The sequence below is a fragment of the Ascaphus truei genome, unplaced genomic scaffold (assembly GCF_040206685.1).
Source record: "Ascaphus truei isolate aAscTru1 unplaced genomic scaffold, aAscTru1.hap1 HAP1_SCAFFOLD_1668, whole genome shotgun sequence".
NCBI lineage: Eukaryota > Metazoa > Chordata > Amphibia > Anura > Ascaphidae > Ascaphus > Ascaphus truei.
This window is the reverse complement of record NW_027454561.1, coordinates 25,175-39,233: the sequence shown is the minus strand read 5'-3', so window position 1 is coordinate 39,233 and position 14,059 is coordinate 25,175. Positions and strand designations below refer to the sequence as shown.

Genomic DNA, 14,059 nt, shown 5'->3' with positions numbered 1-14,059 from the left:
GGGGGCGGTGGGGGGGGGGGGTCGCGTGCCTGTGACATCACGTGAGCGGTTCGCCCTTATTAACTGACCCGCGCACGTGACCAGGGAATGCGCGACAAATGCAAACACAATTGTCTTGGCAAGCAGCTGAGCGAGGAGCGCTCACGGGACCAACGCATTGTCGCAATGTGTTTGATTGCGCAGAGCACGAGCGCGCATGCGCGTCCAGCTTCACCCTGGACGTGGCCTTAGACACGTTTCAGCATGGAAAGTGTCCCGTTACAGCCAGTAACAGGCTGAGAGACATACTTACTATCCGTCACACACACACTTAGTGATACTCACCCAGACTGTGTAGCTGCAGTTACAGTACTGCGAGTTGCAGTAAGAATAACAATCATAAATCAGAGTATCCGTGATGAACAGACCAAGGGCAGCAAACGAGATGATGGAGCTGATAACATTCATAGCCACGGACCCTCTCACCTGCACAGAGAGGAAAAGGTGAAGGAGTGATACTCTGCAGATCTGGGGTTGGAGGGGGGGGGTGGAGGGGGTGATACTCTGCAAATCTGGGATGGGGGGGTGATATTTTGCAGATCTGTGATGGGGGGGTGGGGGTGATACTCTGCAGATCTATGATGGGGGTGTGTGATACTCTGCAGATCTGTGATGGGGGGTGGGGGGTGATACTCTGCAGATTTGTGATGGGAGGTGGGGGTGATACTCTGCAGATCTGTGATGGGGGTGAGTGGGGGGGGTGATACTCTGCAGATCTGTGATGGGGGGAGTTGAGGGTGTGATGCTCTGCAGGTCTGTGATAGGGGGAGGTGAGGGAGTGATACTCTTCAGTCTGTGATAGGGGGAGGTGAGGGAGTGATACTCTGCAGGTCTGTGATGAGGTAGTGATGAGGCGATATTCTGCAAATCTGTGAAAGGATGGAGGTGATGGAGGTGAGGGAGTAATACTCTGCAGATCTGTGATGTGGAGATTAGGTTGTGACCCTCTGCAGGTCTGTGATAGGGGGGAGGTGAGGGAGTGATACTCTGCATGTCTGAGATAGGGGGAAGGTGAGGAAGTGATACTCTGCAGATCTGTGATGGGGTGATACTCTGCAGATCTGTGATGAAGCGATACTCAGCAGATCTGTGAAAGGGGGTAGGTGAGGTTGTGATAGTCTGCAAGTCTGACAGCAGGAGGTGAGGGACTGATACTCTGCAGGTCTGTGATGGGGGAGATGAGGGAGTGATACTCTGCAGGTCTGTGAAGGGGAGTGAGGGATACTCTGCAGGTCTGTGACGGGGGAGGTGAGGGAGTGATACTCTGCAGGTCTGACAGCAGGAGGTGAGGGAGTGATACTCTGCAGATCTTTGATGGGGGGAGGGGAGGGAGTGATACTCTGCAGGTCTGTGACAGGGAGGGAGTGATACTCTGCAGGTCTGTGACGGGGGAGGTGAGGGATACTCTGCAGGTCTGTGACCGGGGAGGTGAGGGATACTCTGCAGGTCTGTGATGGGGGAGATGAGGGAGTGATACTCTGCAGGTCTGTGATGGGGGAGGGGAGGGAGTGATACTCTGCAGGTCTGTGACGGGGGAGGGGAGGGAGTGATACTCTGCAGGTCTGTGACGGGGGAGGTGAGGGAGTTATACTCTGCAGATCTGTGATGGGGGAGATGAGGGAGTAATACTCTGCAGGTCTGTCAAGGGGAGGGAGGGATACTCTGCAGGTCTGTGACGGGGGAGATGAGGGAATGATACTCTGCAGGTCTGTGACAGGGAGGGAGTGATACTCTGCAGGTCTGTGACGGGGGAGGTGAGGGATACTCTGCAGGTCTGTGACCGGGGAGGTGAGGGATACTCTGCAGGTCTGTGACGGGGGAGGGGAGGGAGTGATACTCTGCAGGTCTGTGACGGGGGAGGTGAGGGAGTTATACTCTGCAGATCTGTGACGGGGGAGATGAGGGAGTGATACTCTGCAGGTCTGTCAAGGGGAGGGAGGGATACTCTGCAGGTCTGTGACGGGGGAGATGAGGGAATGATACTCTGCAGGTCTGTGACGGGGGGGAGATGAGGGAGTGATACTCTGCAGGTCTGTGACGGGGGAGATGAGGGAGTGATACTCTGCAGGTCTGTGACGGGGAGGTGAGGGAGTGATACTCTGCACATCTGTGATGGGGAAGATGAGGGAGTGATACTCTGCAGATCTGTGACGGGGGAGGTGAGGGATACTCTGCAGGTCTGTGACGGGGAGATGAGGGAGTGATACTCTGCAGGTCTGTGACGGGGGAGGGGAGGGAGTGATACTCTGCAGGTCTGTGACGGGGGAGGGGAGGGAGTGATACTCTGCAGGTCTGTGACGGGGGAGGTGAGGGAGTGATACTCTGCAGGTCTGTGACGGGGAGGTGAGGGAGTGATAAACTGCAGATCGGTGACGGGGGGAGATGAGGGAGTGATACTCTGCAGGTATGTGACGGGGGAGATGAGGGAGTGATACTCTGCAGGTCTGTGACGGGGGGAGGTGAGGGAGTGATACTCTGCAGGTCTGTGACTGGGCAGGTGAGGGAGTGATACTCTGCAGGTCTGTGACGGGGAGATGAGGGAGTGATACTCTGCTGGTCCGTGACCGGGGAGGTGAGGGAGTGATACTCTGCAGGTCTGTGACGGGGGAGGGGAGGGTGTGATACTCTGCAGGTCTGTGACGGGGAGATGAGGGAGTGATACTCTGCAGGTCTGTGATGGGAGAGGGGAGGGAGTGATACTCTGCAGGTCTGTGACGGGGGAGGGGAGGGAGTGATACTCTGCAGGTCTGTGACGGGGGAGGGGAGGGAGTGATACTCTGCATGTCTGTGACTTGGGAGGGAAGGGAGTGATAATCTGCAGGTCTGTGACGGGGGAGGGGAGGGAGTGATACTCTGCAGGTCTGTGACGGGCAGAGAACTCACCAGGCAGCGGGACTGGTTATTCTCAGCAGCGACCGACAGCGATCCTGAGATAATGTACTGCAGGGAGCAGAACACATGCATTACATACGTGTTACTCACACACTACACACGTGACATACACACATGCATATTACATACGTGTTACTCACACAATCACATTACACATGTTAGACACACCCTAAATGTGTTGCACGCTACACACCTGTTAGACATACATTACATGTGACACACACACACAACATGCATATTGTACAGTAGACACACATATTACACGCATGTTAAGCATAAACACATTAAACATGTTGTACACTGTGGCATATTGCCCTGCTTCCTTGCAGGTTGGGAGCTCGGTGAGTTCCTGCTTCCTTGCAGGTTGGGAGCTCGGTGAGTTCCTGCTTCCTTCCAGGTTGGGAGCTCTGTGAGTTCCTGCTTCCTTGCAGGTTGGGAGCTCGGTGAGTTCCTGCTTCCTTCCAGGTTGGGAGCTCTGTGAGTTCCTGCTTCCTTCCAGGTTGGGAGCTCTGTGAGTTCCTGCTTCCTTCCAGGTTGGGAGCTCTGTGAGTTCCTGCTTCCTTCCAGGTTGGGAGCTCTGTGAGTTCCTGCTTCCTTGCAGGTTGGGAGCTCGGTGAGGCCCTGCTTCCTTGCAGGTTGGGGAGCTCTGTGAGGCCCTGCTTCCTTGCAGGTTGGGAGCTCTGTGAGTTCCTGCTTCCTTGCAGGTTGGGAGCTCTGTGAGGCCCTGCTTCCTTGCAGGTTGGGAGCTCTGTGAGGCCCTGCTTCCTTGCAGGTTGGGGACCTCTGTGAGTTCCTGCTTCCTTGCAGGTTAGGAGCTCTGTGAGGCCCTGCTTCCTTGCAGGTTAGGAGCTCTGTGAGGCCCTGCTTCCTTCCAGGTTGGGAGCTCTGTGAGTTCCTGCTTCCTTGCAGGTTGGGAGCTCGGTGAGTTCCTGCTTCCTTGCAGGTTGGGAGCTCTGTGAGGCCCTGCTTCCTTGCAGGTTGGGGAGCTCTGTGAGGCCCTGCTTCCTTGCAGGTTGGGGAGTTCTGTGAGGCCCTGCTTCCTTGCAGGTTGGGAGCACTGTGAGGCCCTGCTTCCTTGCAGGTTGGGAGCTCTGTGAGGCCCTGCTTCATCGCAGGTTGGGGAGCTCGGTGAAGCCTTGCTTCCTTGCAGGTGGGGAGCTCGGTGAGGCCCTGCTTCCTTGCAGGTTGGGAGCTCGGTGAGGCCCTGCTTCCTCGCAGGTTGGGGAGCTCGGTGAGGCCCTGCTTCCTTGCAGGTTGGGAGCTCGGTGAGTTCCTGCTTCCTTGCAGGATGGGAGCTCTGTGAGGCCCTGCTTCCTTGCAGGTTGGGGAGTTCTTTGAGGCCCTGCTTCCTTGCAGGTTGGGAGCTCTGTGAGGCCCTGCTTCCTTGCAGGTTGGGAGCTCTGTGAGGCCCTGCTTCCTTGCAGGTTGGGAGCTCTTTGAGGCCCTGCTTCCTTGCAGGATGGGAGCTCGGTGAGGCCCTGCTTCCTTGCAGGTTTGGAGCTCTGTGAGTTCCTGCTTCCTTCAGGTTTGGGAGCTCTGTGAGGCCCTGCTTCCTTGCAGGTTTGGGAGCTCTGTGAGGCCCTGCTTCCTTGCAGATTGGGAGCTGGGTGAGGCCCTGCTTCCTTGCAGGTTGGGAACTCTGTGAGGCCCTGCTTCCTTGCAGGTTGGGGAGCACCGTGAGGTCCTGCTTCCTTGCAGGTTAGGAGCTCTGTGAGGCCCTGCTTCCTTGCAGGTGTGGGAGCTCGGTGAGGCCCTGCTTCCTTGCAGGTTGAGGAGCTCGGTGAGGCCCTGCTTCCTTGCAGGTTGGGAGCTCTGTGAGGCCCTGCTTCCTTGCAGGTTGGGAGCTCTGTGAGGCCCTGCTTCCTTGCAGGTTGGGGACCTCTGTGAGTTCCTGCTTCCTTGCAGGTTAGGAGCTCTGTGAGGCCCTGCTTCCTTGCAGGTTAGGAGCTCTGTGAGGCCCTGCTTCCTTCCAGGTTGGGAGCTCTGTGAGTTCCTGCTTCCTTGCAGGTTGGGAGCTCGGTGAGTTCCTGCTTCCTTGCAGGTTGGGAGCTCTGTGAGGCCCTGCTTCCTTGCAGGTTGGGGAGCTCTGTGAGGCCCTGCTTCCTTGCAGGTTGGGGAGTTCTGTGAGGCCCTGCTTCCTTGCAGGTTGGGAGCACTGTGAGGCCCTGCTTCCTTGCAGGTTGGGAGCTCTGTGAGGCCCTGCTTCATCGCAGGTTGGGGAGCTCGGTGAAGCCTTGCTTCCTTGCAGGTGGGGAGCTCGGTGAGGCCCTGCTTCCTTGCAGGTTGGGAGCTCGGTGAGGCCCTGCTTCCTCGCAGGTTGGGGAGCTCGGTGAGGCCCTGCTTCCTTGCAGGTTGGGAGCTCGGTGAGTTCCTGCTTCCTTGCAGGATGGGAGCTCTGTGAGGCCCTGCTTCCTTGCAGGTTGGGGAGTTCTTTGAGGCCCTGCTTCCTTGCAGGTTGGGAGCTCTGTGAGGCCCTGCTTCCTTGCAGGTTGGGAGCTCTGTGAGGCCCTGCTTCCTTGCAGGTTGGGAGCTCTTTGAGGCCCTGCTTCCTTGCAGGATGGGAGCTCGGTGAGGCCCTGCTTCCTTGCAGGTTTGGAGCTCTGTGAGTTCCTGCTTCCTTCAGGTTTGGGAGCTCTGTGAGGCCCTGCTTCCTTGCAGGTTTGGGAGCTCTGTGAGGCCCTGCTTCCTTGCAGATTGGGAGCTGGGTGAGGCCCTGCTTCCTTGCAGGTTGGGAACTCTGTGAGGCCCTGCTTCCTTGCAGGTTGGGGAGCACCGTGAGGTCCTGCTTCCTTGCAGGTTAGGAGCTCTGTGAGGCCCTGCTTCCTTGCAGGTGTGGGAGCTCGGTGAGGCCCTGCTTCCTTGCAGGTTGAGGAGCTCGGTGAGGCCCTGCTTCCTTGCAGGTTGGGGAGCTCGGCGAGGCCCTTCTTCCTTGTAGGTTGGGAGCTCTGTGAGGCCCTGCTTCCTTGCAGGTTGGGGAGCTCTGTGAGGCCCTGCTTCCTTGCAGGTTGCGAGCTCTGTGAGGCCCTGCTTCCTTGCAGGTTGGGAGCTCTGTGAGGCCCTGCTTCCTTGCAGGTTGGGAGCTCTGTGAGGCCCTGCTTCCTTGCAGGTTGGGAGCTCTGTGAGGCCCTGCTTCCTTGCAGGTTTGGAGCTCTGTGAGTTCCTGCTTCCTTCAGGTTTGGGAGCTCTGTGAGGCCCTGCTTCCTTGCAGGTTTGGGAGCTCTGTGAGGCCCTGCTTAATTGCAGGTTGGGAGATCTGTGAGGCTCTGCTTCCTTGCAGGTTGGGAGCTCTGTGAGGCCCTGCTTCCTTGCAGGTGTGGGAGCTCGGTGAAGCCCTGCTTCCTTGCAGGTTGGGGAGCTCGGTGAGGCCCTGCTTCCTTGCAGGTTGGGGAGCTCGGCGAGGCCCTTCTTCCTTGTAGGTTGGGAGCTCTGTGAGGCCCTGCTTCCTTGCAGGTTGGGGAGCTCGGTGAGGCCCTGCTTCTTTGCAGGTTGGGGAGCTTTGTGTGTTCCTGCTTCCTTGCAGGTTGGGAGCTCTGTGAGTTCCTGCTTCCTTGCAGGTTGGGGAGCTCTGTGAGGTCCTGTTCCTTGCAGGTTGGGGAGCTCTGTGAGGTCCTGCTTCCTTGCAGGTTGGTTGGGGAGCTCTGTGAGGTCCTGCTTCCTTGCAGGTTGGTTGGGGAGCTCTGTGAGGCCCTGCTTCCTTGCAGGTTGGGGAGCTCGGTGAGGCCCTGCTTCCTGCAGGATGGGAGCTCGGTGAGGCCCTGCTTCCTTGCAGGTTGGGAGCTCTGTGAGGCCCTGCTTCCTTGCAAGTTGGGAGCTCTGTGAGGCCCTGCTTCCTTGCAGGTTGGGAGCTCTGTGAGGCCCTGCTTCCTTGCAGGTTTGGAGCTCTATGAGTTCCTGCTTCCTTGCAGGTTGGGGAGCTCGGTGAGGCCCTGCTTCCTTGCAGGTTGGGGAGCTCGGCGAGGCCCTTCTTCCTTGTAGGTTGGGAGCTCTGTGAGGCCCTGCTTCCTTGCAGGTTGGGGAGCTCTGTGAGGCCCTGCTTCCTTGCAGGTTGGGAGCTCTGTGAGGCCCTGCTTCCTTGCAGGTTGGGAGCTCTGTGAGGTCCTGCTTCCTTGCAGGTTGGTTGGGGAGCTCTGTGAGGTCCTGCTTCCTTGCAGGTTGGTTGGGGAGCTCTGTGAGGCCCTGCTTCCTTGCAGGTTGGGGAGCTCGGTGAGGCCCTGCTTCCTGCAGGATGGGAGCTCGGTGAGGCCCTGCTTCCTTGCAGGTTGGGAGCTCTGTGAGGCCCTGCTTCCTTGCAAGTTGGGAGCTCTGTGAGGCCCTGCTTCCTTGCAGGTTGGGAGCTCTGTGAGGCCCTGCTTCCTTGCAGGTTTGGAGCTCTATGAGTTCCTGCTTCCTTCAGGTTTGGGAGCTCTGTGAGGCCCTGCTTCCTTGCAGGTTGGGGAGCACCGTGAGGTCCTGCTTCCTTGCAGGTTAGGAGCTCTGTGAGGCCCTGCTTCCTTGCAGGTTGGGGGGCTCTGTGAGGCCCTGCTTCCTTGCAGGTGTGGGAGCTCGGTGAGGCCCTGCTTCCTTGCAGGTTGGGGGGCACTGTGAGGCCCTGCTTCCTTGCAGGTTGGGGAGCTCGGCGAGGCCCTTCTTCCTTGTAGGTTGGGAGCTCTGTGAGGCCCTGCTTCCTTGCAGGTTGGGGAGCTCGTGAGGCCCTGCTTCCTTGCAGGTTGGGGAGCTGGGTGAGGCCCTGCTTCCTTGCAGGTTGGGGGGCTCTGCAAAGCCCTGCTTCCTTGCAGGTTGGGGAGCTCGGTGAGGCCCTGCATCCTTGCAGGTTGGGGAGCTCGGTGAGTTCCTGCTTCCTTGCAGGTTGAGAGCTCTGTGAGGCCCTGCTTCCTTGCAGGTTGGGGAGCTCGGTGAGGCCCTGCTTCCTTGCAGGTTGGGAGCACTGTGAGGCTCTGCTTCCTTGCAGGTTTGGAGCTCTGTGAGGCCCTGCTTCCTTGCAGGTTGGGGAGCTCGGTGAGGCCCTGCTTCCATGCATATGTGGGAGCTCTGTGAGGCCCTGCTTCCTTGCAGGTTGGGGAGCTCGGTGAGGCCCTGCTTCCTTGCAGGTTGGGGAGCTCTGTGAGGCCCTGCTTCCTTGCAGGTTTGGGAGCTCGGTGAGGCCCTGCTTCCTTGCAGGTTGGGTAGCTCTGTGAGGCCCTGCTTCCTAACAGGTTGGGAGCTCTGTGAGTTCCTGCTTCCTTGCAGGTTGGGTAGCTCTGTGAGGCCCTGCTTCCTCGCAGGTTGGGAGCTCTGTGAGTTCCTGCTTCCTTGCAGGTTGGGGAGCTCTGTGAGGCCCTGCTTCCTTGCAGGTTGGGGAGCTCGGTGAGGCCCTGCTTCCTTGCAGGTTGGGGAGCTCTGTGAGGCCCTGCTTCCTTGCAGGTTGGGGAGCTCTGTGAGGCCCTGCTTCCTTGCAGGTTGGGGAGCTCGGTGAGGCCCTGCTTCCTTGCAGGTTGGGAGCTCTGTGAGTTCCTGCTTCCTTGCAGGTTGGGGAGCTCTGTGAGGCCCTGCTTCCTTGCCGGTTGGGGGGCTCTGTGAGTTCCTGCTTCCTTGCAGTTTGGGAGCTCTGTGAGGCCCTGCTTCCTTGCAGGTTGGGGAGCTCGGTGAGGCCCTGCATCCTTGCAGGTTGGGGAGCTCGGTGAGTTCCTGCTTCCTTGCAGGTTGGGAGCTCTGTGAGGCCCTGCTTCCTTGCAGGTTGGGGAGCTTGGTGAGGCCCTGCTTCATTGCAGGTTGGGGAGCTCTGTGAGGCCCTGCTTCCTTGCAGGTTGGGAGCACTGTGAGGCCCTGCTTCCTTGCAGGTTTGGAGCTCTGTGAGGCCCTGCTTCCTTGCAGGTTGGGGAGCTCGGTGAGGCCCTGCTTCATTGCAGGTTGGGGAGCTCTGTGAGGCCCTGCTTCCTTGCAGGTTGGGGAGCTCTGTGAGTTCCTGCTTCCTTGCAGGTTTGGAGCTCTGTGAGGCCCTGCTTCCTTGCAGGTTGGGGAGCTCGGTGAGGCCCTGCTTCCTTGCAGATGTGGGAGCTCTGTGAGGCCCTGCTTCCTTGCAGGTTGGGGAGCTCGGTGATTTCCTGCTTCCTTGCAGGTTGGGGAGCTCTGTGAGGCCCTGCTTCCTTGCAGGTTTGGGAGCTCGGTGAGGCCCTGCTTCCTTGCAGGTTGGGTAGCTCTGTGAGGCCCTGCTTCCTTGCAGGTTTGGGAGCTCGGTGAGGCCCTGCTTCCTCGCAGGTTGGGAGCTCTGTAAGTTCCTGCTTCCTTGCAGGTTGGGTAGCTCTGTGAGGCCCTGCTTCCTCGCAGGTTGGGAGCTCTGTGAGTTCCTGCTTCCTTGCAGGTTGGGGATCTCTGTGAAGCCCTGCTTCCTTGCAGGTTGGGGAGCTCGGTGAGGCCCTGCTTCCTTGCAGGTTGGGGAGCTCTGTGAGGCCCTGCTTCCTTGCAGGTTGGGGAGCTCTGTGAGGCCCTGCTTCCTTGCAGGTTGGGGAGCTCTGTGAGGCCCTGCTTCCTTGCAGGTTTGGGAGCTCTGTGAGTTCCTGCTTCCTTGCAGGTTGGGGAGCTCTGTGAGGCCCTGCTTCCTTGCCGGTTGGGGGGCTCTGTGAGTTCCTGCTTCATCGCAGGTTGGGGAGCTCGGTGAGGCCCTGCTTCCTTGCAGGTTGGGGAGCTCGGTGAGGCCCTGCTTCCTTGCAGGTTGGGGAGCTCGGTGAGGCCCTGCTTCCTTGCAGGTTGGGGAGCTCGGTGAGGCCCTGCATCCTTGCAGGTTGGGGAGCTCGGTGAAGCCCTGCTTTCTTGCAGATGTGGTAGCTCGGTGAGGCCCTGCTTCCTGCAGGATGGGAGCTCGGTGAGGCCCTGCTTCCTTGCAGGTTGGGAGCTCGGTGAGGCCCTGCTTCCTTGAAGGTTGGGAGCTCTGTGAAGCCCTGCTTCCTTGCAGGTTGGGGAGCTATGTGAGGCACTGCTTCCTTGCAGGTTGGGGGGCACTGTGAGGCCCTGCTTCCTTGCAGGTTGGGGAGCTCTGTGAGGCCCTGCTTCCTTGCAGGTTTGGGAACTCTGTGAGGCCCTGCTTCCTTGCATGTTGGGAGCACTGTGAGGCCCTGCTTCCTTGCAGGTTGGGGAGCTCTGTGAGGCCCTGCTTCCTTGCAGGTGTGGGATCTCGGTGAGGACCTGCTTCCTTGCAGGTTGGGAGCTCTGTGAGGCCCTGCTTCCTTGCAGGTGTGGGAGCTCGGTGAGGTCCTGCTTCCTTGCAGGTTGGGGAGCTCGGTGAGGCCCTGCTTCCTTGCAGGTTGGGGAGCTCTGTGAGGCCCTGCTTCCTTGCAGGTTGGGAGCACTGTGAGTTCCTGCTTCCTTGCAGGTTGGGAGCTCGGTGAGGCCCTGCTTCCTTGCAGGTTGGGGAGCTCTGTGAGGCCCTGCTTCCTTGCAGGTGGGGATCTCGGTGAGACCCTGCTTCCTTGCAGGTTGGGGAGCTCTGTGAGGCCCTGCTTCCTTACAGGTTTGGGAACTCTGTGAGGCCCTGCTTCCTTGCATGTTGGGAGCTCTGTGAAGCCCTGCTTCCTTGCAGGTTGGGGAGCTCTGTGAGGCCCTGCTTCCTTGCAGGTTGGTTGGGGAGCTCGGTGAGGCCCTGCTTCCTTGCAGGTTGGGGAGCTCTGTGAGTTCCTGCTTCCTTGCAGGTTTGGGAGCTCGGTGAGGACCTGCTTCCTTGCAGGTTTGGGAGCTCTGTGAGGCCCTGCTTCCTTGCAGGTTGGGAGCTCTGTGAGGCCCTGCTTCCTTGCAGGTTGAGGAGCTCAGTGAGGCCCTGCTTCCTTGCAGGTTGGGGAGCTCGGTGAGGCCCTGCTTCCTTGCAGGTTGGGAGCTCTGTGAGGTCCTGAGAAAGGGGAAGGGCAGTGGGAACAGCGCTAATGCAATAAAAATACAAAAAATTGTGACAATTGATCAACTAATATATATAAATGCACCCCTGAAATATAGAAGTGAAGGCTGCCAGGAAAAATAGGTGACACAAACCAAAAAACACAATTAAGACAAATAAACCGGCGCCTAAAAGAAATAAAAAATCTGACCAAATATAGTCCAATTCAAAAGGTTGGGATGAGTTCCATGGAAGTGTCCTCAATGTAATCTCAGACAAACAAACATATATGACAACAACATAAAAGAGAAAAAAAGAGAGAAAAAAAGATCATAGTGCAACTAAATACAAACAAGAAATCACTGATATAGTATGCAAAATAAGACAGCAATTTAATATAATGATTAAAATGTAAACATAAAAACAACAAACGTGTGCTTGTTGGGCAAGAAACACTAATAAAGCGATGGCATCCAGTGGGGCTAAAAATGCAATGCTGATGTATATACGCCTGTAGCATAGTCACACTTAACCCTCCGAGGCCTGGGGAGTAGATGATACAACTCGACCGTCTAGAGGCTTCTGCACCGCCGGGAAGCACAACTCCTGTGGCTCCACACCGCCAGCCGCCACACTTGTCCTCAAACGCGCGTCAGCTCTTAGGTAGAAAACTGCCAGAGCTCAATGCCGCCGAAGGCCTCACTGGGACAGTCACGCATGGCAGGGCCGCTGTCAGACGTTCACCCCGATCACACGCATAGTCCGTGACGGAGCTCGGTACTCACAAACACACACACACACACGGAACACTTTACGCATGGCAGGGCCGCTGTCAGACTTTCTCCACGATCACACGCATAGACCGTGGCGGAGTTCGGTACTCACAAACACACACACACACTGAACACTTTACGCATGGCAGGGCCGCTGTCAGACTTTCTCCACGATCACACACATAGTCCGTGGCGGAGCTCGGTACTCACAAACGCTGCTCCCCAGAAGTTGATGCCGCTGTATACGCTGACTGCTACAAATTCAATCGTGAGGATCAGGACGATCCCCAGGGCAATTTCTAAGAGCGTCAGAACGATGTGCGTGGTCTGCGGACAGAGAGAAGGGAGAGCAGGAAATGCTCTAAGGATCAGTGCAAAGAAAAGTGTGTGTTGGTGTGTTGGTGTGTGTTGTTACTTGGGGGAACACCTCAGGTTGTTACTTGGGGGACACCTCAGGTTGTTACTTGGGGGAACACCTCAGGATGTTACTTGGGGGACACCTCAGATTGTTACCTGGGGGACACCTCAGATTGTTACTTGGGGGACACCTCAGATTGTTACTTGGGGGACACCTCAGGTTGTTACTTGGGGGACACCTCAGGTTGTTACTTGGGGGAACACCTCAGGTTGTTACCTGGGGGACACCTCAGGTTGTTGCTTGGGGGACACCTCAGATTGTTACTTGGGGGAACACCTCAGGTTGTTATTGGGGAACACCTCAGGTTGTTACTTGGGGGAACACCTCAGGTTGTTATTGGGGAACACCTCAGGTTGTTACTTGGGGGAACACCTCACGTTGCTACTTGGGGGAACACCTCAGGTTGTTATTGGGGGAACACCTCAGGTTGTTACTTGGGGGAACACCTCAGGTTGTTACTTGGGGGACACCTCAGGTTGTTAGTTGGGGGACACCTCAGGTTGCTACTTGGGGGACACCTCACGTTGCTACTTGGGGGACACCTCAGGTTGTTACTTGGGGGACACCTCAGATTGTTACTTGGGGGACACCTCAGGTTGTTAGTTGGGGGACACCTCAGATTGCTACTTGGGGGACACCTCACGTTGCTACTTGGGGGAACACCTCAGGTTGTTATTGGGGGACACCTCAGGTTGTTATTGGGGAACACCTCAGATTGTTACTTGGGGGATACCTCAGGTTGTTACTTGGGGAACACCTCAGGTTGTTATTGGGGGACACCTCAGGTTGTTACCTGGGGGACACCTCAGGTTGTTATTGGGGGAACACCTCAGGTTGTTACTTGGGGGAACACCTCAGGTTGTTACTTGGGGGATACCTCAGGTTGTTACTTGGGGAACACCTCAGGTTGTTATTGGGGGACACCTCAGGTTGTTATTGGGGGACACCTCAGGTTGTTACTTGGGGGAACACCTCAGGTTGTTATTGGGGACACCTCAGGTTGTTACTTGGGGGAACACCTCAGGTTGTTATTGGGGAACACCTCAGGTTGTTACTTGGGGGACACCTCAGGTTGTTATTGGGGAACACCTCAGGTTGTTACCTGGGGGACACCTCAGGTTGTTACCTGGGGGACACCTCAAGTTGTTATTGGGGGAACACCTCAGGTTGTTACTTGGGGGAACACCTCAGGTTGTTATTGGGGAACACCTCAGGTTGTTACCTGGGGGACACCTCAAGTTGTTATTGGGGGACACCTCAGGTTGTTACTTGGGGAACACCTCAGGTTGTTACTTGGGGGACACCTCAGGTTGTTATTGGGGGACACCTCAGGTTGTTACTTGGGGGAACACCTCAGGTTTTTATTGGGGGAACACCTCAGGTTGTTACTTGGGGGAACACCTCAGGTTTTTATTGGGGGAACACCTCAGGTTGTTATTGGGGAACACCTCAGGTTGTTACCTGGGGGACACCTCAGGTTGTTATTGGGGGATACCTCAGGTTGTTACTTGGGGGAACACCTCAGGTTGTTATTGGGGGAACACCTCAGGTTGTTATTGGGGGACAACTCAGGTTGCTACTTGGGGGACACCTCAGGTTGTTATTGGGGGAACACCTCAGGTTGTTACCTGGGGGAGACCTCAGGTTGTTATTGGGGGAACACCTCAGGTTGTTACCTGGGGGAGACCTCAGGTTGTTATTGGGGGAACACCTCAGGTTGTTACTTGGGGGAACACCTCAGGTTTTTATTGGGGGAACACCTCAGGTTGTTACTTGGGGGAACACCTCAGGTTGTTATTGGGGGAACACCTCAGGTTGCTACTGTGACGGTGCTGTCACGGTAGACCAGGTCTCTTAACACATTTATATTTAAGGGATCGGTCAATAGGCAAAACAAAGGCAGTGAAATAAAACGAGGGTTATTGGGATAAGACCTCGGAAACACACAGAAATACAAAATACAGAGAATATACACACTTACTTTGGGTCTGGGGGTAAAAGCTAGGCTTTTCTAGGTGCAAGGTGCCTGCTTCAGCAAAGGCTGACCCCAGGGGGTCTCTGTACTCCAGAACCAGTACTCCGCCCTGCCCTGTCCAC

General features: G+C 57.0%; 1 protein-coding gene across 1 annotated transcript in view; it reads right to left on the bottom strand.

The window, feature by feature from the left end:
* Positions 1-324: 324 nt before the first annotated feature.
* Positions 325-14,059, bottom strand: part of LOC142476730 (membrane-spanning 4-domains subfamily A member 8-like) — a gene marked incomplete at its 3' end in the record, with an annotated part of 34,541 nt that continues 20,806 nt past the window's right edge. Inside the window, exons 2-4 of the mRNA XM_075581893.1 lie at positions 11,755-11,871; positions 2,923-2,979; positions 325-465 (exon numbers count right to left, since the gene is read on the bottom strand). Coding sequence (XP_075438008.1) covers positions 325-465; positions 2,923-2,979; positions 11,755-11,871 — 315 coding nt within the window. The remainder of the gene's footprint in view (positions 466-2,922; positions 2,980-11,754; positions 11,872-14,059) is intronic.